This window comes from Danio rerio, chromosome 7, assembly GCF_049306965.1.
Source record: "Danio rerio strain Tuebingen ecotype United States chromosome 7, GRCz12tu, whole genome shotgun sequence".
Taxonomy (NCBI): Eukaryota; Metazoa; Chordata; class Actinopteri; order Cypriniformes; family Danionidae; genus Danio; species Danio rerio.
In genome coordinates this window covers 28,137,083-28,160,809 of record NC_133182.1, presented here as the reverse complement: position 1 = coordinate 28,160,809, position 23,727 = coordinate 28,137,083, and the positions used below count along the sequence as shown (strand labels likewise).

Genomic DNA, 23,727 nt, shown 5'->3' with positions numbered 1-23,727 from the left:
GAGAGAGGGAGAGTGCCGGTTTAGCTGTGCGTTCTATTAGACGGATCAATAGCTCAGTGTGGGAGAGAGTGTCTTAAGAGCTGTTGTCCTGCGCTTTCAGCTGTGGCAGACCTGTTAGTGCTGGCAGAGGGGTGCCGAGTGCCAGTGTTACCAGCTCTGGCCCGGGGGCGGCTTTTAGTCCACACACAAATGTCAGACCGCAGATAGACTATTAGTGTTTAGTGCAGTTATTAAATGGACTTTATTTGTCCTTTAGGAGGCTAAAAGGCATGCTTAAAGGGGGGAGGCTACATGACAGCGCGGCAATTTAGCCGGTTTGGTTACTCTTCGCTAGTCGCAATGCAGCGAGCGCGAGTGTAAAAGGAGATCAGGCTTTAGAGTATGTGTGTGTGTGTGTGTGTGTGTGTGTGTGTGTGTGTGTGTGTGTGTGTGTGTGTGTGTGTGTGTGTGCGTGTGTCTGGAAGGCACTTAGGCCATAGCGTATCTCACTGGAAGCTGAGAGCAGCCTTCTTGTGGTCAACAGTGCTCTAAAAGGTTAATGTTGATCTATACCAAACAAAGCCCACGGGAGGCTTTTAGCATGGCCAACAGTTCTCATGCTGATGAAATAGGGCCATGGGTAATCTTCCAAACAACATAAATACCTCTGTCAGCTATCTAAATAGAGATGGTCCTAGGGCATCCTGACATAGAGATGCATTCAAACCCCCATTAAACGGGTGCATGCCACTGGCCAAAAATAACATCTGTTCTTTTGAACGGGGGCAGTAACAGATGAACACAGTCCAAAGTGACCTACGCGCCTATCTGCCAGGAAGAGCATCCATGGCTAATGCATATGAAACAGCGGGCCGAGCTTCAGCGGTGTCGCCACCCTTATCAAAGAGCGCGGAACATGAAAAGTCGCCGGTTTAGCCAGGCAGTAAATCACAACGCTCTCTGTGTTTGTCTCCCTATCGCCACAGGTGTGCCGATGCTCTCCGTCCAGCCCAAAGGAAAACAGAAGGGATGCGCCGGCTGCAACCGTAAGATTAAAGACCGCTACCTGCTCAAGGCCCTGGACAAATACTGGCACGAAGACTGCCTGAAATGTGCCTGCTGTGACTGCCGCCTGGGGGAGGTGGGCTCCACCCTCTACACCAAAGCCAATCTCATCCTCTGTCGCAGGGACTACCTGAGGTAAGAACACGCTCCAGTCAAAGTGCTGCCAAAGCAGAAAGGGCTTGTTACACCTCAGGCTGCATGACATTCAGAAAAGTACACCCTCATCTAACAGCCAATGATTGCCACCCTGCCTGTCTCGTTCCTGGCCCTGTCCTCTCCCTGTTGCGTTTATCTGCTAACTTGCAGGGTTAGAAGATAATACTTTTTTTTAGCTTGTAAATGATGTTTTCTTTGAGGCTGTTCCAGAAGATAAAGTGCTTGTTCTTTCCTCATCGCAGTGTAGCGACCAAGACTCTGTGTGTTCCAATTAAATCCCACTCGTGCAAATAGCTTGGAGTGGCATCTTTTAGCGGTTGTTTATGTTTAGAAAGGTGAAGTTGCACTTGTTTACATAAATGTGACGTGTCTCCCATTTTCTAAGTTGAGTGATAAAACGTTGTGTATGAGTGCATGTATGGACCTTCAACTCACCCCAGGCAGCTAAGTGGCAGAACCGCAGGTCTAAGGATCTGTTTTGCCTCCTATCTCTGAGCCATCTGCTTGCTAAATTAAACATGATTATTTCCTGGGCGTTAAATCCCAGTCCCTGGGGTCTCCCAACCAGATCCAGTCATTTATCCCCAAGCTGCTCTCCCCATTGAGCCCCCACTGCTGAGGCCCTTCGCAGTAAGACATGCAGTTCAGCACTGTCGTCATTAGGACTCTTAAAGAAACAGTTCACCCAGAAATAAAAATATCATCAGTCACATTCATGTATTGTAGTTTTGAAGTAGTATGACTCATGCTAAATAACATTAAGCCATCCTGACTGCTACTGTATGGAGAAAAATAATCTAATCTTGTGTTTCCGAAAAAAGTGATACAGATTTAATATGAACCCGAGTAAAATATTAAATTTTTTTTTACATCAATACATTTAAATGTAAATTTAATAAGATAACATTGCACAAATACCAATACACATACCATCTGTAGTGCAATGATTGTGTGATCCTAGAAAACAATACCACTCATGTTGTTTAGGTATATTTGTGAGAATAGGCAAAAATACATTGCATGAGTCAAAAATTTGTCTATTTTTATTTTATGTCAAAATCAGTAGATTCTTTTTCCAGATTCCTAATAGTTCCACCTCTGCCAAATATTGTCCCATCCTAGCAAGACATAGATCAATGGAGAGCTTATTTATATAGCTTTCGCTTGATAAACTCCAATTTTTAAAATGTCACAGTTAAAAAACAATAAATAACCACAACATGAATTATTCACAATATTGTTGCACATATTGTAAGTATAACATGTAATGTATTTATCAATGTAAGGAAAATATTGTTACTACAAATTAAAATCTAATAAAAAAATTGAAGGATATTTTCTCCAAAAAACAAACAAACAACAAATGTATTAAAAATAATACATACTTGAGACTAGGGATGTCAAAATAAATGGTTTCTTCAATTCAATTCATCTTTATTTCTATAGCGCTTTTACAATGTAGATTATGTCAAAGCAGCTTTACATAGATTATAGTCAATTGAAACTGTGTCAGTACAGTTTCAGAGTTTAAGTTCAGTTTAGTTCAGTTCAGTGTGGTTTAATTTTCAATGCTGAGAGTCCAAACACTTAAGAACAAATCCATCGATGTGCAGCTCCACAAGTCCCAAACCATGCAAGCCAGTGGCGACAGCGGCGAGGAACAAACCAACTGACGAAAGTGAAGGAAAAAATATCTTGAGAGAAACCAGGCTCAGTTGGGCATGACCATTTTTCCTCTGGCTAAACTTATTGTGCATAGATGCAATCTAGGTGCCGGATGCAGCACAATGCATAAGCGGAAAATTTGGTACCAGTTCAGTAAAAGATCTTAACCGGTTATTACATACTGACGTCATATCTCATATGCGGTATATTGCAGCTTACTATAGTGAGGGAGGCGACCTGAAGTAATTAAAATGCTACAATAGCGATAAACATCAATAAACGAGCGTGTCTGCAGAACAGTTTTTCTTCACCACATCTATCATTGATCACCAGTGATCGCCGCTGCCGTTTATCAGCGTCACTTACTGTATCGGTGAACAGCACTAGAGCGTTACAGCCAATTGCAGCCTTTTCTGTTGAGCAAGTGTCCAATCATAGGCGCTTAAAAACTCGTTTGTCAACACTCAAAAAGCAAGCAGGATAATATCTATATTAGTTTATTTGCTATAAATGTTTATGTTGTTCTGTGCCTTTAGTTTAGTTTGATACATTCAAAAAGAGTGAACAAGCACAATTAAAGGCACAGTTCATATATCTGACTGCTTGTATTAATGAACAAAATTGTATTACAAATAATATATGGATACATTTATACATTTTAATACAATAATTCTTGTGCTGTAAAATAAAATATGAAATTGATTATTGAAAGCATCGTCAATGCACCGTGATGCACTGTGATATCGAATTGAACCGAATTGATGGCATAATAATCGTAACCGAACCAAACTGTGAGACCACTGTAGGTTCACACCTCTACTCGAGACTTCAAGGTACACTGCAGCATCTAAGCTGCTAATCACAATGAATCATAATCTAAATAAGTTAATAATGTGTGCTAATTTCCTTTTTTGTTTGTTAAAGAAGGAACGTAGAGAAAGACTGAGACAAAACAGCACAAAAAACGAGTTTCCTGTTGCCGCTGTATTGACTCTGATGTCTTAATGAAATCTAGCCCACTCATCTGCTCTTCAGCCTGTGACAAATGTGTGCTACTTAATGCCTGGAGATGCTGGATATGAATTCTATTAAGGAACAAATTAAGAAGTATCCCTCTCCGTGCAGACAGAGCGAGGCAGCATCAGCGCGTTCGCTTTAAACACCAGTGATTGAGACTCCACGCAGGGCGTCCCACCTAAACCTCACCTCCAGTGCACTGCAGGAGAATCAGCCCGCTCGCCTTCAGTAATGAAGCTGAAATCTCACCCAGAATTAGCCTCCCATACAGGGAGGCACTTCATTAAAGACAGGCGGGTGGATCAAACGCATTTCTTTTATTTTCGGCTGGGTTTTTTGGAGCCCTGCCATGCGAACATTAATTATGAGCCGCGCTCCTTCTGCGTTCTGTCCTTCAGGAGTACTGGAGAGCCATAATGAACCCCCACCCCATGAAAACACACACACACAGCCCCATCATCACACAAACTAGAGTGAGTGTTTTTTCATTTGACCATTTCCTCACTAGATTGCGGGATTTATAAGCTTTCAGGCCATACACTTGCATTACTGAGCGCAGAAATAGATTAATCTGTTTTGCCGGGGTCAAGAATCCTTTGACCCTACGACCAGAGAATGAAAGTGTCTCTGGGTTTGACTGCGCTCACCCCAGACCTGAAATTATTTTTAAATCTCAGCCGCTGCATTATAATACGGGGGGACACATCAGTGATTTACTGATCAAAGAAGAGTGCTTTTAATTGAAATATAAAGTAGATTACAACTCTTTCTAATGACGGCACATCCATTACTAGCCAGCATGTGAGTATGATTAAAGGGCAGAGATAAGTCTCAGCAATCATTTAGTGATTTTGATGTTAAAATAGTCTACTGAGCAAGCACAGCTATTCCTATGAGGGGAACTACTGTTTGAGCGCAAAGTCAAGCTCAGTGCCTGCATCTCACTTTAAAAAAATAACTAATATGCTTAAATGCAAAAAAGAGAGTAGTGTCCAAAATTCTAAGTCATCAGTAAATCACCAGTAAATGTAATAGTCAAGAATTATGCTATAATAGGCATGATAGTAATGTCATGAAAAGTCCCATTTTGGTATCCACATCAAATTTTAATTTATAAAATATACTTAGAAGGCGTATTAAATGAAAGCTAACTGTTTCAAATATATTTGGTAGAAAAAAATCATTTTCATTCAACCAAGCCTTTTTGCGAAAATCAAATGTCATAATTATTCTGGCATGTTAAAATATATAAAAGAATACTAAATTTTAATATATTTTAAATGAACCTTCTTGCTGATAAATGGGTGGTTTAAAGGATAGTGGCAAAGCATAAAACTTTAAATTACATTTAATTAGATTTTTGAGACTACAAATGGATTCTTAAAAAGTCTTATAATTTGTCATAAAACTATTATTGTATTAAATATACCCAAAAAGATTTTTATTATGCAAACTATTGCTACAGTGAATGACTATTGCTATAGTGTGTATCTTCTGTAAAAATAATGATGATGTTCAATGAGTTATTCATTTGTTCATATTCTTTCGGCTTAGTCCCTTATTTATCAGGTGTCACCACAGCGGAGTGAACCGCCAACTATTTCAGAATATGTTTTACGCAGCGGATGCCCTTCTAGCCACAACCCAGTACTTGGAAATCAATGAGTTATTTTAATACAAATATTTTTGTCTATATGTATAGGCATGGTCTAAGTCAATGGTCTAAGTCAAATTTGATGGTAATTGGGCCAAAGATCTATGGAGAGTTCAAATCAACAGATTTTCAAACTAATTTAAGATGGTGGACAGGAAGTCATGTCAATTAGGGAATACATTATATCAATGTTTTCTATATGATCCAAGGAAATGTCGAATGACAGTAGACAAAACTATTCGAAAGTCATTTGATAAATTTTGTATGATTTCTATTGTCAATGTCAGGTCTAGATCACACACTTTAAGTTTGGTTTCAATACTTCAAACCACTGCAGTGATTCAGCCTGCAATGTCTTCTTGCAGCATTACATCAAGTTTGTGCATATGCTAAATGACAACAAATTTGTCTATTAACATGAATTCTATACCTTTTGGTCTACATGGTCTGAAGATGATCTGAGTCAAATTCGGTGAAGATTGGACCAACAGTATAGGAGTTAAAAAAAGAATGGTTTGAACAAAATCAAAATAGCAGACGAGAAGTTTGGCAGACTATGGCATAATTGGTATCTGTGTTGTCAGCATGACCCGAGGAATAATTTGAGACCATTTTCATCAAAATTGCCATAATTGTTTTAGCAGTGTGAATTACACACATAAAATTCCCTAAATATTTGTTTAAGTCCAGATCTCAAACTTGCCAGATCTTTATTGTGGTCTCAAACTTTTGAACCTCAGTGTATTTAGAAGTTTGCAAATTAACACATACAGTATTAAACTGCCGTCTCTTTGAACACAAGTAAAAGACTAGAACAGCTGAAGTCTTATCACAGAGAGACATTAAAGAGAAGGAAGCTGATGCTGGCTTCAGAGGAGTTATGAAGAAACACCAGAAGAGAAACACCTGTCTACACAGAGCTACGGGGAATCAGAGAACAATGAGCAAAGGCTTTCAGCTTTAATACTAAAGTTTAGTTAAACACAAACATGATTATGAAAGCTCTGTTCTCCTTTCCTTTATTGTCCTGTGAATGTTCCCCTGTTCAGTGGAATATCCACACAGGGGACTTTGAGATTTTTTAGTTTGCAGCGACTACAATAACATTAAAGCAAGTTAAGAACTCATTAATATTATCTGCGTTATCTGTTATTGAATAGACTACTTTGTTTTAAAGGTAACAACAAAACGTTAGCTCATATTGACAATTCATATAGCAAAAAAATGCTGCACAATAGATGTAGGCCAGGACGTTCTTGAGCACATTTTGCTTAGAATAACACATTGAATGGCCTTACTGATAAAATGGTTGGTTTTGCTTTATCTGGAATTTTATTGCCTGAAAATCCAAGCCATTGTATTTCAAAGTTTGCTGGTGACCTTCCAAATGAGTTTCTGTAACCTCCTAATCCACTTAAATTAACCACCAGTAAAGTCTCCATTTTGAGCCGGGCCATCACAGTGCCGCAAAAACCCACAATTAAACCACCGTAGATTTCTTTGCAGAACTGCGGTTATCGGTCTGTGTGTGTGTGTGTATGTGTGTGAGAAGAGTGCCTTCTCTTTTAAGAAGACTCCATTGCTCTTCAAGAGGTCCCTGAATTTTCACAAGTCAGTAACAACCCTCTCAAACTGCCATTCCTGTGCTTTCCCTGACCTGATTTAGAAAAGAAAAGAAAATAGGTCTTGTGATGTGATCTGTAACACCCTCTACTGTGCAACATGATGGACGTGAGCCATAAGAAATTGTTCAGGATCCCCAGGGACTCCGAGCACCTTTTCAGGATAACACAACATTGAACTCGCAACTTCAGTTGCTTGCTCCAGCATTAAGGCATGACATTTGAAATGTGTTCGACCGCAATCTGTGCATGTTTCCCTTTTAGAGAACACGTTCCTTCAGACAGACGCCTTAATCCTTCTTTCTGCCTCCGACCATGAATGTGTGTCTGCAAACGTTAGGATTATGTGGCCTGCCATTTGACAACTTTCCAAGATCGAAGAATAACTGGTAGATATATCTCAGCCAACAACTGTAAACTGACATTCTCACCGTTAATGGTTGTCCTGTCAAGTGTTGTGGCAAATGATTTGGCGTAGTCTCGATAATGCGCTGCCAAAAGTCCTCATTAAAAGATGATTATTGGCCAGATCTCGGTTTGTCAAACTGGTGATTCTTAGACAACTTAAAATACCAATACAGACGGCTGTGTAAAAATACTGATTGATTCTGATTAATCATAATACTTATTGTATTTTAATGATGAACATTTGGCATCAAAGTGAGAAAAATCATGTTTCACCTAAACAGTTAATGTGCAATCACAGCCTAAACTAAATGCAATGCGATATTTAATGCTTAATAAGTACAACAAGTTAAGTCTCTCTTAGTTCTTACTGGTATACATATATTACATTACATATAAATTATACTGAATCAAAAACATACTGTATGATTAAAATAAAAAGCCATTTCTTTACCTAATTTAAATACATAGAGCATGACTTATGTAGTAATATTAAGAAACTAATGACCCACTTTTATTGATATGAATCAGAAACATACAGCATAACTTTATTCACAAATAGGCGACCTAATCTTGAAATGGCCCTGCATAGACTGATCAGTCAATGATCAGTGAAAAGAGCAGTGTTTCTCAACCACGTTCCTGGAGGACCACCAGCTTTCACATTTCCAGGTCTCTTTTAACGAACACACCTGATTCAGATCATTAGCTTATTAGCAGAGACTGAAAGACCTGTAATTGGTGTAACAGACAAAGGAACCATCCAAAGCCGTGCTGGTGGTCCTCCAGAAACATGGTTGAGAAACACTAAAATAGATTATGTTGTCACATAATGACTCTTATTGGTTCAGTAAAAGAACTGGTTCATAAGTGTAGTTAGCATGAGGTTAATTGAAGTGAACGCTGAACAACTCCAGGCACTTTTAGTTGAGCTGACTTTTAGTCAGAAACAAAGCATGACTAATATAGTCAGATTCACAAATAACGAAATTTGAAACAGTCTTTTCACACATGATTTATTTGAGCAGGTTCTTTAAATAAATAGTTCATGAAACACAAAAGTTAGCTGATTGATTTCTTTTTTTTTTAATAACGATGAGCAAAAACATTATGACCAGTCAAAGACGAAGCAAATGTTAATCATCTCTCAACAAGACCATATATTCACAGTGCTCAGCATAATTGAGCACCCCATTTTGAAAATGAATATTTGTATCCATTTCTCAATGAAAATAGGCAACGAAATTTGGTGCATTTAAACAAAACAGATTTATTAAACAGATATATTTATTAAAATGACATTTAAAATGAAATTGAAAGATATTACAATTAAATTCTGGCAAAATACTGCAAACAAAAATTACAACCTACAAAATTTCAAGTAAATGTTTCATATTTTTTGCTTCTCTTAATTTTTCCTCTTTTTAAATTTTGTATTTAATATTTTTATAACAAATTTGGCTGTACTAGTTTTTGGACCGTTATTGTGAGTTATTTTGTTAAATAAGCTCCAGATTTGGCTTCAGTACTGACTAATCTAATGTATATGCACAAATATATATTGTATAGCTTCCTATAATAAATATGAATTCAAAAGACTCATATATGCTGAGCAGAGCACTGTACCTTTATATTTGTGCTTTTTGTAGATGCTTGTTTTTCAAAGTGACCCACATCGCATTGAAGCCGATCATTTTATTAGTTGTTGCTTTTTCCAGAAATTGAACCCCAAATATTGCCATTGTTAAGGAGGTGCTATACTACTACTGTTGGGGTACATCAGAGCAAATTTGACAAGGGCCAAATTGATTTGGCAAGGTGACTAGGTCAGAGATCTCTGAAACGCTCCCAGTCAGCAATGGTCCGAGGAGGGACTAATCACACTGGCAGACAAGGCTCATTGATGCACAAGGGCAATGAGGGCTGTCATGTCTGAACTGAACCAAGAACGTCTGCTGTGGCACAAGTTACACAAAATTTTAATGGCGGTTTTGGAAAAATTGTGTCACAACACAGTACATGTCTGAGTTTTTGCTTTGTTTTGACATTACATCGACGCACTAGAAATACTGCCAGTGTGGACAACGACACAATTATTTTTGAACAGCTTGAAAATACTAATCTAATTCTGTGTGTAACAGACACTAATGTAAAGTCTAACTAAAATGTAAAGCATAAACTCTCCGTGCAATTATTAGTTCTTGCATATTCTTTGCTGACCTTGACACAGAGTTGCAGTCAAGCATTATTTTAATAAGCTGAACTCTTTTGTGAGGCAACACCTCGCTGGGGTTGCACGGCCTCCTCAGAGTGTCAGAGTTCCACATAAACACATTTTACTGGAGCAGTAACCCGATCTAACAATGGCTCTTTTTAACACCTCGCCTATCTGATATAACAACATGCCCTCTCCCACCATAAGACTCCTCTCCGCTCGGGTCTGTTGCTCTAATTAACAGCAGGGTCTGCTGGATAGATGCTGGCGCTGACGCAGGGCGAGCAGTCGAGAGAGACTAATATGGACTCGACACAACTTTGTTCAGTTGCTGTCGCTTTCCAGACGAGTCCTTAACTTTAGAGGAGCGCTTAGCATACCACCTCATCCTGATCCTGCCTTATTTTTCCCTTTTCCTTCCCACCGTTCTTCCTCATTTCCTTGTCCCATGTGCATAACATCCCTGTTCCGCAGAATGTATACATCTATATCTCTGACTCTGAATCTCCAAATTAAACATTGGAGCAAGGGCTTTGAAAATGAAAATGTAAATCCAGAGCCGGATGTAGCAGAGGAAAGCGATCTGCCTCAATGCCTTGTTCCGTTTGTGACCTTGGCGGTTTTGCGTCCCATCTAATAAGCTTAAACAAACAGTGGAGAAATGCGAGTTGTGTCCCTTTCCGTGCTCCAGCGAGCATCTACTTACCTCTCCAAGGTTACGTACCTTGCAGACACTCCCTCTATATCTCACTACGCTTTTAGCAGGTCACAGAGATATGGAGGGAACGTGAAGCGAGGCACAGGACAGAGGCAGTATCCCTGCTAAGGGAATCTTTTGAACTTTTGACTACATTATAGTATTTAGCCTCTTGTGTAAAATCCAGCTGGCTTTGGTCTGAGCAAAGTCTCATTAGTTACTCCGGATTTAAAAGAGAGGGGGAAAAAAAACTTTGAGCAGTTCAATTGCTTGCCTCAGACCTGTTTTCATTGCTTTTGCAGTGTGCTAGGCGAAAACTCTTTGAAGAAGGGGATTAGAACCATGTGATCATTTTAATTAGATCATTAGCTAAGAATTAACATCTAGGTTTGTACCCTCATTAACAAAAAATACCTAATGTGTGCCAAGCTGGATTCACGTATCGCATAAGAGGTCCAATATTTTTTTGTTTTGTTTTTTCCCTCCTACTTCTTCGGTTGTTTTCTTGTCTTTTCTGGTTTGTTGCAAGATTTTGTAAAGGCTAAGAAAGGTATAAGTGAGTAAATCTGCTTTTTGTGTTTTCTCTCACAGGCTCTTTGGTACAACGGGGAACTGTGCAGCCTGCAGTAAACTGATCCCAGCCTTTGAAATGGTGATGAGGGCCAGAGATAATGTTTACCATTTGGACTGTTTTGCCTGTCAGCTTTGTAACCAGAGGTAAGGAGGAAACAAATCACAACAAACCTGCAAGATTGACTTTCTACCTGGAAATACATAGCATCTTATTGGCTCAAACTGAAAATTCCCTAATGGGTTAGCTCACCCTAAACCAGTGGTAGGGAATCTGTGGCTCTTTGACCAAAAATATGTGGCTCTCCAGCTGTCTTTGTTCAATATTATTTTACAGTTTAAAAAACTATAAACATCACTAAAAATCAGTTTCCTAACGAAAATACAATTACGATGCCCTTTTAAATTGTAATTTTATACAGCACAATGAATAAGAACTCAGTTTACAATAAAAGGATGTTTCAACCAACATGCGTTTGTGGCAATGTGGATAAACTTGAATTGCGACACCAAAAAAGGAAAAACAACTTAATTCTATGGTAACTCAATTTCTATGGTAACTTAAATTTAAACAACATTTATAAGAAGATTTATAAGTGGCGAAAATATTATATATTATTCTTTCTTCATTCATGGACTTGCTCAACATGTGATGCTTCATATCTGATTATTTTGGAGTTATGCATGGATCTAAATTAAAGTTTTGTTTAAACCTGTATTATTTGTATTAAAACTAAAAATAATAATATAGAATTAGTAATACCATAATAATTTTTAGTAATTTATAGTAATACAGTTGCAAATGCATTTTTAAAAAGAGGCATTTTGAGATTTTAATTTGAACTTTTCTTGGCATATAATAGAAAAGTAAATACAGTATAAACAAAAGCTCATCTATACCAGCTTGACACATGGATAAGAAACCTTATTGGGTCTTGCAGGAGCATGTGACATGCAAGAATCATTGTAAACGGTTATCAAATGTCAAGCAAGCATCTGGCTTTTCTGAACAAATTTGCATGGTGTTAAAAAAACTGACTTGGATACAACTACTCAAATCAGACCTTTTTTGACAGAAATATCTCTATCTTTATCAAAAATGAACAAACTTCTTTTGGCATGACATGACATAAAATGGATGACAATTTACATGTTATGGTTACATGCTGGCTCTGTGGTTAGCACTGTTGCCTCACAACAGGAAGGTCACTGGTTTGAGTCCTGGCTGGCCATTTTTGCGTGTAGTTTGCATGTTCTCTCAATGTTTGCGCGGGTTTCTTCCGGTTGCTCCGATTTCCCTCACAGTCCAAAGACATGCAGTATAGGTGAACTGAATAAACTAAATTGTCTGTAGTGTATGAGTGTGTGTGTGAATGTGAGAGTGTATGGGTGTTTCCCAACACTGGGTTGTAGCTGGAAGGGCATCTGCTCCATAGAACATATGCCAGAATAGTTGGTGGTTCATTCTACTGTGGCACCCTCTGAAATAGAGAATAAGCTGAAGGAAAATGAATGAACTTTACATGTTAGGGTGAACTAACCACATAACTTCTAGAATCACACACTTCACAATCTCCATTTGCCCCATAAGATTTTCTACTGCGTTTTCATCTTAAACTCATCCCAGTTTGTATTTGTGACCAGAAGTGGGATTATAAGCTTGAGTTGAGTGAAATTAACCAGCGCTTCAGTGGCGATACTGTTGGCAGACCAATGCCAAGCCTGATCAAACTGTGAACACCTTATTGAACACAGTCAGCCAGAAAGCTTCTACTCAATACACAGCCAAGCTGAGCACGTCACCACTATGTGTCTCGCCGAGGGAATTAAGCGGCCGGACCAATGAACTTTTCAAGGATCATCCTTCCAAACATTCCTAGGGAGCAAAGGAGTGTGACAGTGTCTTAAATGCTCTAGTGTGTGACCTACTTCTAAAAAAGACTTTTGTGTCATTCTCAAAAGTTACTGCATGCATGCGCTACACTCGATGAATGCTGTAATAATAATAAATACAAACAAGCTCTAACTACTTTTCAGAACTGATTTCGCAAATATAGAATGTTCAATAGTTCTTGTGATGTAACTGACTGTGGCCTCCTAAAGGGTCTAGGGCCAGCAATCAAGCTAAATAAAGAGGAATAAGTGGTCAAGTGGCATATTTGGTGCACACTAGATGCATAATAAAGCTCGGTGAGTGAAGCCTCCGCTGATGGATGACACACGGGGTGCCTGATTCTCGCATGATCTGCTTTATTCCTTTGCCAACACGGCACATTGGTGTGGCACTGGTTGATAAGAGAAAACAACATTGGCAACACTTTCATCATGGCCGTTCCATTGTCCATATGACATTCATGGCTTTCATATGCTAACGTGTCGATGTAAAATGTAGTGCACACATGGAATGTTTTTCTTTTTAATTGGCATGAAATTTCATGGGAAGTTTTAAAGGCTAACAATTTTTATTTTGGCAAAGAGCCCCAACATGGAGGGAAGAAAACTCAGCGGTGGGGTTTCCTTGGTAACTGGTAGAGGTTTTTTTTTTTTTTTTTTTTTTTTGTTACCAATGAAAAGAACTGGTGGCATACTTTCATTGAGTGCCAGTCCTGTCCTGCCGTGAAAAAGACTTGGTTTAAAAAACATTTTTGTTAAAGCTCCACCTTATTGCCCCATCAAGAGACTTTCAGACAGTCACAGAAACCGTAGCATTTAGCAACAAATTGATGACTACAATGGTCCACAATTGCACTAGTATAAAAAAAGTGATTCATGTATACTAGGGTTGCATGATACTGGAATTCGGTACCAATCGATACTGAAATTTTACTAACAATTAAGTGCTACTGAGCATGTTCCTAAACAGCGCTTATTTGCCATTGTGTTCACATGCTCAACAGAAGTGACTGTGATTGGCTATGAAGCTCATCAGTTCGCTGAACTCACCGCTGTTTACTGAGTGTAACAACAGATACAAGGACACTGCAGCGTTTTAAAGCTGCGATTCATCAGTGGATCGCTCGTAAGTCAGCTTATAGACAAACCAGCTGATTGACATGACTTTGAAACGCTTCAGTGTCTCTGTATCTGTGTTTACATTCAGTAAACAGCGGCGAGTTTGGTGAACTAATGACCTTCACAGCCAATCACAGTCATTTCTGTTGAGCACGTGAACACAATTGTAAATCAGCGCTGTTTAAGAACGTACCCAATAGTGCTTAAATGTTAGCAGGAAATGGACGTTTTTAAAACTTTAGTATCGATTGGTTCCGAATTCCAGTATTGTAACAACCCTAATGCATACAGATTTCATTCATTCATTCATTGTCCTTTAGCTTAGTCCCTTATTTATGAGGGGTCACAACAGCAGAATGAACCGCCAACTATTCCAGCATATGTTTTATGAAGCGGACGCCCTTCCAGCCACAAACCAGTGATTGAAAACACCCATACACTCCCGCATTCATACACACACACTCATACACTACAGCCAATTTAGTTCATCCAATCACTTATACTCCATGTCCTTGGATTGTGGAGGAAACAGAAGCACCTGGAGGAAACCTACGCAAACACAGGGAGAACATGGAAACTTTACACAGAAAAGCCAACTGGTCCAGCTGGGACTCGAACCAGCGGCCATCATATATTATTATATTAGGGCTGCACGATTCTGGCTAAAATGTGAATCACTATTTTTTTAAATAAAAAAAATCAAGATCCCGATTTTCTCTTGACGATTCTGTTAAATGTAAAATAAATGTCAATATAAAATAGGCTATTAGTATTGTTATTTCTCAAACATATGGTAAAACAACAATAATAATATTAGCCCTATTTGTATGTCTACTATTATATACTTGGACTTAAACAGACCTTAAATATGTCCTAGTTTTTAATTCACAGTAAAGTGATGGCATCATAATACAACTATTCATAATTCTGAAGTTGAATCATTATGTTTGAGATGTATGCTTTTCATTGTAATCCATCATTGACGACTCAAGACATTTGTCATTATCAGATTCCCTCTTGCATCATATTCAACATTATATAGGCTAGAGTAGTTATACTGACCCAGTAAACATGTATTTTCCTGCACAACACATTGTGTTCTCTATGAAAAAAAAAACAAATGCTTGTTGTAATCATAACTCTAAAATGCGATATGATCATTTAAATGATGTGCGTGCTTTTGGTTTCACTTTCACTGCCAAGTGCGCTCATGTCATGGCTGCCATCATTTTGAGAAAAAAATATACATGTAAATCACAATTCCTGCGCTGCTACCAAATGATCATTCTGTGCAAATCTGAACAAATCCAATTTTTTACAACTTTATTACCTGTTATTCAAAGGTTATGCAGGTTCTGTTCACTAAAGTAGTTCTCATTGGCGGGCATGTGCGTGTCTTCTCAGTGATAAACAAATGTGTAATTTCGCGGCCACGAATGCGTCAATAAATTAAGACCGAAATTAAATTTTCAGGTGAATTATACTTTATAAATACAATAAGTGACACTTTTTAACACCATTTGGAGGTGTCCATGTCGCTCTGCAATGTGTATAAAACAATGTAAAGACTTGTGCATCCGCCTCTATGCTTCTCTCCTGAATTTGAAAATATAATTGGCCGAATCATAGAAAAGCTAAATTAAGATAGTGTGTTGGGTCAAATCTAGATTGTGATCTATTTTCCAAATAATCTTGCAGCCCTTCCTTATATTACAATAGAAAACAGTTATTTAATTTGTGATTAATGAATTGCTTGTTGTGTTCCTCATTTGTGAGACTAAAGTACAATGAAACTCTCTTTCACTAATGGCTTTATTTATAACTGCATTAGTCTGTAGTCAGTAACTCTAGCCACAATTACTGTAGCTAGTCCTACACACAGGAGGGTTTTAAGTACTTAAACCCTGACAAATGTCCTAAAATACGACATCTAAACAATATCAAAAAGCCAAATGCAAGCAGAATAACTTTGAACTGATGAAGTTTTGGAAAGTGATCCACACCTGGGATGGTGATGCAGCCACAACGGGAAGCAGAGTTGTCAAATAATTTAACTTTTATAATAAATCAGCAGCCCTCTATCAAGAGTTCAACATTTCAAACCTGCTGCTTTCACAAAGTAGGCCATGATTAATGATGTATGAGGGTATTTTTTTCCAATACTTTCTAATAAGCATGACTAACATGCATCAAGCAGAGAATCTGTTTGCAGGAACTGACTCAGGTAATTCTGAATATATATTCAAGATACAAAAATGAGGTGAGCAAATGTAATGATGACCACTAGTACAGGTTGTGAGTGTAAACCTCATTTCCAGACCTCAAGAGGTGCGTTGGAAATGTGAACACTATTCAGCAGGAGCTATAATTAATGTGTAAAGGCCAAAGAAAAGGTAAACGATAACCAATGCACATGTTCGTTTGTTTGCTTTCCTGCAGGTTTTGTGTGGGCGACAAGTTTTTCCTTAAAAACAACATGATTCTGTGTCAGATGGACTATGAGGAGGGGCAGCTCAACGGGAGCTTTGAGACGCAAGTTCAATAGCCAATCAGAGACGGCAGCAGCAGCTTTCAAACACACGCTTACGCGCTGGATGGATGTTCTGCTGCACTCAGAGAGAAGAGCATCTGTCTGCTTGCCTGCAATACTTTTTACAGTAAAAGCCGTATTGGTCCCTGAGGACTCTATTGTAAATGTACTACTTTTTGGCCCTTCCTGTCCCCAACACTGAGCAGTTACACGTTTTGATGTACAGTTGTGCCTGCTTAGCTGAGCACTGTATTGCCTGTATGGTTTTTGTGATGTTTTTTCTGTTTTGGTCTCAATCTTTCTCTCTCACATACACACACACACACACACGCTCTCTATTTCTCTTCCTCATGTTCTTCTAATGCTTCTCTGAGGGTATGTACAGTCTGTTTTCTGTATATATAAACTGGAACATTTATTTTATGAAACTGTAATGCAATTTTATTACCAGTGTGAATTAAAAAGATTCTTAAATGTTCATAGTTGAGTTTGTTTTCTGATCCCAAAGCCAAAAAAGTTTGAAGAAGCTGGCCCACGGATCAACAGATGTAATTATTGAACTCTTAAAACGGCTTAAGCTTCGAAAAACGTCTATCGGACAACTACAAAGAAATAATAAATGACAATTTTCTATACAGAATGGCATAATGAAGCAGCATATTTTAATTGCTGATGGACAAAGACAAGTTGTTTTCAGATGAATTAAATATGGTCTTATTTCGAATAAAGCAAATGAATTCAAAAACTCAATGTTGTTGTCTTTATTGTCGTCGCAAGTCCCACTACAGATCTGATTAGTGAGTTGGAGTACAGTTTTCCTTTGATTCAAACGCTCACATAAGAAGCCGTATCATCGGTGATTCGTTTCTTTATGAAATAATCTTTTGAATTTATATCTGACACCTTACAACTATCAAAATATCACTCATAGTGCGCTGTTGTCTGAAAGAAAATTATAATAACAGCATGGTATTTGTAAGAAAAACATAGAGAGCAATTTTCCATGCCATCTTGGGGTTTTCAGACTTTTTTGGTGGCATTGTGAGAGTTAAACCGCTCTCTCAAAAGCGGCGCATTTCCGAATGGCTTTCGTGAACAAAAGAAGTGCAATTAAAGGATTGCGACTGAGGTGACACAATCTTCTGTCCCATTACTTTTGATTTTCATCTGTTGGTGGTAATTCTTGTTTCTATGAGCTCTGAACCACAGGAGAGCTGCTTCACGGAGGATCTGCCATTTAAAGCAATTAGTTTCATTCATTGTGGGTAAGAAATGGGAAGGGTATCAGTTGGGGTCTCACAGCATATTGAAATTTCATTTACAGATGTCCAATACTTAAAGCAGACTCTCCGGTATAGTTTTGCTAAATGGAGCCTTTCATGCTATTCATACGGAAAACTTCTCTCCGTTTCCCAGAGCGCTTTGAAAACTAAAAGAGCACAAAGTAATTAAAAAAAAAAAAACAGAACAAACATGAACTTGATAAAAGAATGCTTTTTCTTACAAAGGCTGTCAAATGTAGATGGAAAAATTGAAATACTAACGACTTTATAAAAAATAAAATAAGAAAGGGATGCTACATTGCTTCACACATTAAACATTGGGGGGGGGGGGAATTAAACCACTTAACAATTCTCAGTTTGTCTGGATTACAACTGATGAAATTTCCTTCAAATTTAAAATAATAATGTTGCCATTTAAAGCAATTTTACATAAAATATGTAAAAGGTCTGGTGCTTTTTCAGACGTTTATATGCAGTTTTAGACTACACCATACAGATTTTCTGACTACAGAGGAGTTAAATGGATTTAGATGGAATAACCCTGATTTTCAAATCACTCATTTTCAATTTATTCTGACCTACTGTCATTTTCTTAGGGAAAAAAAAAGTTTTTATAATTATAGAACTGTTCTCTGAGCTTTTTAGAACAAAACAAATAGTGCAACTTTACACAAATCTAAACCTAATAAATCCAGAGTAGCTGAAAATGTCCCAGCGTCTTTCTTCATAGCTGTATATTGTCCAAACTACAATATATATATATATATATATATATATATATATATATATATATATATATATATATATATATATATTGTAGTTTGGACAATATACAGCTATGAAGAAAGATCCATATATCCATATATATATGGATCTATGTGACCAAGTCCAAATATAATGTAGCAAACATGAATGGAATTTAAGGATAAAATCTTCCAAAAGTAAAATATAGTGTGAAGCGGGAAATTGTGAAAATTTGAATATACCAAAGTATGTCTGTTGTAAAAATTTTTGATATTCCTTCTCTGCAATATATGTACATAACATGTCAGCAATTAGTTTAAACAGCTTGACGAGGATCGTAGTAGTTAATCTACAGTATGAAGGGTGATGGGTGCTGTCTTGTTAGTGGAAAGATTAGAGCTGCTGGATTTACAACACATAAATGCATCAACTTCTCTAGAAAGACATGAAAGGAAGTGGATGCCAACTGAGAGCATATGTTCTTACGATACACTCATAGTGAGATGGCGGATGCTGAGATGGTGGATCCCTTTTTTGGGAAAAAAACATTCTCTGAGCTTTATAGAATAAAACAAATATAAAAATTTTACACAAATTCAAACCTAAGGTTGGGAATCAATTAAGATTATTTTGATACCGGTACTAAATTAATACATTTAAAATGGTACTGGTGCCTGAATCAATATCGTTGAGCCACAAAATTATGGTGGATGACTCTAGAAAAATCTTTTTTTTTAATTGACAAAAAATATCTAATTTTAATGAATTATATTAAACAATATAATTAAAGTTTAAAGTATACATCAAGTCATTATATATATATATATATATATATATATATATATATATATATATATATATATATATATATATATATATATATATATATATATATATAATGACTTGATGTATACTTTAAACCTTAATTATATTGTTTAATATAATTTATTTAAATTATATATACAGTACAATTATATATATATATATATATATATATATATATATATATATATATATATATATATATATATATATATATATATATATATATATATATAAATATAAATATATATATATACAGTTGAAGTCAGAATTATTAGCCCGCTTTTGATTTTATTTTCTTTTTTAATATTTCCCAAATGATGTTTAACAGAGCAAGGACATTTATTTTTTGTTCTGGAGAAAGTCTTATTTGTTTTAATTCGGCTAAAATAAAAGTCGTTTTAAATTTTTGAAAAACTAATTTTGGGACAAAATTATTAGCCCCTTCCAGCTAATTTTTTTTTTCGATAGTCTATAGAACAAACCATCGTTATACAATAACTTGCCTAATTACCCTAACCTGCTTAGTTCACCTTATTAACCTAGTTAAGCCTTTAAATGTCACTTTAAACTGTACAGAAGTGTCTTGAAAAATATCAAGTAAAATATTATTTACTGTCATCATGACAAAAATAAAATAAATCAAATAAAATAAAATAAATGTTCTATGTGGCCAAGTTTAAAAATAATGCATAAAGCATAAATGGAAGTAATAAAGTAATGGTGCATTACTGTGTAAAGTTGTGGAATTTTTTATATTCTTTGATGAATAAACTAAAGTATGTTTGTACATCTAACCAAATCACAATATTATGTTTGTGGTGTTTTCAGGTTGTGCCATCTCACTATGAGTACATGAACATATGCTCTGAGAGATCACTTAGTGAGTATTTTATGGTTTTTAGAACAAAAAAAAACTTAAAAGGTCAATTATATTTGTTAGTTATGTTGTAAAATTTCTAAAATTCCTCCTCTGCAGTATACGAAGTTATCAGTATTACATTGTTTAAACAGCTTGACAATGATCATAGTAGTTGATCTACAGCAGGGGTTCTCAACTGGTTTGGCCATGGGACCCACATTTTTACATGGTCATCAAGCTGCGACCCAAATTTTTAGGAACTACAATACAATTTTAGGAATTATACTTAATTTGTATTTATTTGTTAACATAAACAGGTAGGGACAGATACATCATAAAAAATTCACCAACACTTACAAATAAACACTATTTTATTGCTGTCATTAAACAAAATGGATCAAATTATAGAAATATTACAAAGTAAAAATGACAAACACTGTTAATAATAAACTGTAAATAAAACATGTTTTCTGTTTTCTAAAAGTTGTTTTAATTTAGAAGGTTTCATGCTCTCTTATGAGAGCACCCCACTACATATGACACCGAGGCTTTAAGTCTTTTTTGCTTCATATGAGATTAGACGATCGCAACTGCTGTAGTTATTCCAGTTGTGTTATTTTTTTTGTATTTATTTTCAGGAAATCACTAAAGGCATATATCAGTTGCTTCACGACATAGCGCATTGCTATTTACTTGGCGGACTTTATAAGTAAAAACTGAACCCTTCACTAGAGAGAAAACAGTTAAACAGAGCATCTACAGCGCAAGAAAGAGAAATGAGCCTCCTCATTGTTAACTTTCGCTTTCACTCTCGTGGATAGGGAAACTTCTTGTACGCACATATGAGCGCAAATTAATTTGCTATTTAAACAGCGTGCTGCAAAACGTCAAAGCGACTCTTGCGCTAAGCTGAAACTAATAAACAACAATTGCGTCGCGCCTTGCGCAACATTGCATCGGGTGTATGATAGGGCCCTTTGTGCGTACGCATTGATACATGAGGCCGCAGAACTTCTGGATTTACAACACATAAATTTGTCAACCTTGCCCTAAACACATGAAAGAAGGTGAAAGGTGGACACTGAAACCACCACAATCATGATTATTGTTATTTGGATACATGTAGACATACTTTTGTATGAATAAACTATGTGATCATGTACAAAATATGTCTCTTATATGAATTAAGCAGATCATCGAAATATATTTTATAAAGACAGCTATTAAAATTTCCATATCCAGAGTGTATTTTACAAACTATAAATGTTTAGTGAGTATTTGAGCATTGAAATACCTGAAATCTAAAATAAATATTACGTGATTGATAACACTGAAGCGCGATTTATGACTATGAAATGAATAAGAATCAATCTATTTTGCTTAAAGCGTACCCACATAAGTCACGGTTAATCTATAAATTATAGGGTCACACTTCATTTTAAGGTACTTGATATTAACTAAGACTTTTAGCTCAATACAGTAATGACTAATAAAGTAAACTAATTTTCTGCTTATTAATAGTTAAAGTATTAGGTAAGATTTTGGTATGTTGAAGTGTTAATAAACTGTTAATATCTTAATAACAGGCAGGTAATACAGGGTTTCTGCAGGTTTCAGCAAGTAACGTTAAGTTTTAATGACATTTTAAGACCATAATGAATGAAATTGTTAGACTCATTCAGGGCTAAACGCTAAGGAGTTTTTTGAATGGCCCAGTTGGAAAAGATTTTTATTTGCCTATCAAACCTTTTTATAATTTAATAAAACTAACTAATACAATAATTAAAATTTAATAATTAAACAATTAAATATTTTGTTAATTCTTAGCAAAATACTTTAAATAGCATTAAAACAAGCAAGCTCACGTTTTTCACTTCAACATAACCTTTCTTAAAAATGTTTTAAAAGTTTTTAAAAGTACAATAAATGTTTTTTGTAAGGAAAATAATTAAACCATTATGGTAAATAGAGTTAAAAAGTACATTCTTAAAAAAAAAAAAAAAAAGTTAAAAGAATTATTCATTTATTGGACAGGCGTTGGGCAGATTGGGTAGCTATACATAAACAAAGGAAAATAAAGACCTATTTAAAAAAAACAGAATTAAGACCTATGACACAAATTTTCAGTAGATTTAAGACTTTTTAAGGCCTAAAATTTAGTTTTTGAGATTTAAGACATTAAAGCTTTTTAAGACCCCACGGATAACCTGTAAAAAGCCAGTAGATGACAGTAGTAATTGGTACGTAACCAAACATAAAAACAGACCAACAACAAAACTATGGCCTGTAAAAATAATGAGTGGCAAGTAAATTTACAAAAAAACGAAATAATATATTTTTTTAAATAACAAGTTTAACCCTTTAACTGCCCCACCAAGAAACAATGTTTGGATTGCGTTTCTTAACTCCTTATGTTGTTACAGTAGTTAACACACTGAATGAATTTTTTTTCAACACATCCCATAATCTAAAAAATATCAGCCTCTACCAAATGGTAGATATGTCGGTTTATGGTAAAACTACCAGAATTAATACATATACTATGAAAAATCTGAAGATATGAAGTGTAAGACCAATTTTGTCAAAAAATATTTATTTAAAATAAAACATGTTTGAATACTAAATCATCTTTATCTTATGAAGTATGCCATAAAATATATCAGATTCTCATTTAACAATGCTGTGTGTTTAAACTATTATTTAAAACAGTCAGTCTTTAAACGACTTTAACAGTCATTATTTAAAACAGTCAAAACATGGTCAACCATTTGGTAGAGCAGACAGTCAAAGCAATAAAAATAAAATTATTAATAAACAATTACTTTTGTAATAATGACAAGGTTTTCTGCAATAAACTGTAAAGTAATGCTTTCAATTTCAATGTTTGCAAAAAATTGAAAATAAATTTAAGGAAATAAAAAGAAACAGAAATTCTTTAAAAAAAGAATTAACAAAAAAGCCCAATAAGGTTATATTCCAAACAACTCATAGGAGAACACACTTATATATATAAACAAAGTACTTTATTGCTTTTCACACATACAGAGTGCACGTGAATATAACAGGCCATCAAGTCAAGAAATAAAACTGCCCAAACAATTGCCAAATCACTATAAACTTTTAATGTTCCTTCCCACCTGCATCAACGAGAGCGTTTACAACCACACATGGACAGCATATGAGTTTTGACCTTTAGGCCAGACGTATATATGTGCACATTTCCAGACAATCTATGCAGAACATATACCTAGAACACTGCCACGCCGCTTCAGCAGGACAGAAGACCAGCGGCGGCATCATTTGCTAACAAATAAATCAAGTGTACAATGTGCATTAATTAGAAATTCATTAAAAATTCAGACTCACCGGCAGGTGTGCAAATAAAGGATTAGCGAGACAGCAATTACACCACATAAGAGTACCTTTTAA

At 36.0% G+C, this 23,727-nt stretch overlaps 1 protein-coding gene across 8 annotated transcripts in view; it reads left to right on the top strand.

The window, feature by feature from the left end:
* The window catches only part of lmo1 (LIM domain only 1), a 39,269-nt gene extending 21,932 nt beyond the window's left edge, over window positions 1–17,337 (top strand). For 6 of the 8 annotated variants that reach the window (XM_073906145.1, XM_073906146.1, XM_021477389.3 and 3 more), the window contains 3 exons: window positions 966–1,179; window positions 11,067–11,192; window positions 16,497–17,332. In XM_073906145.1, the coding sequence (XP_073762246.1) occupies window positions 974–1,179; window positions 11,067–11,192; window positions 16,497–16,602 (438 nt within the window). In that variant the 5' untranslated portion in view covers window positions 966–973 and the 3' untranslated portion in view covers window positions 16,603–17,332. 8 annotated transcript variants of the gene reach the window in all.
* The last annotated feature ends 6,390 nt before the right edge of the window (window positions 17,338–23,727 follow it).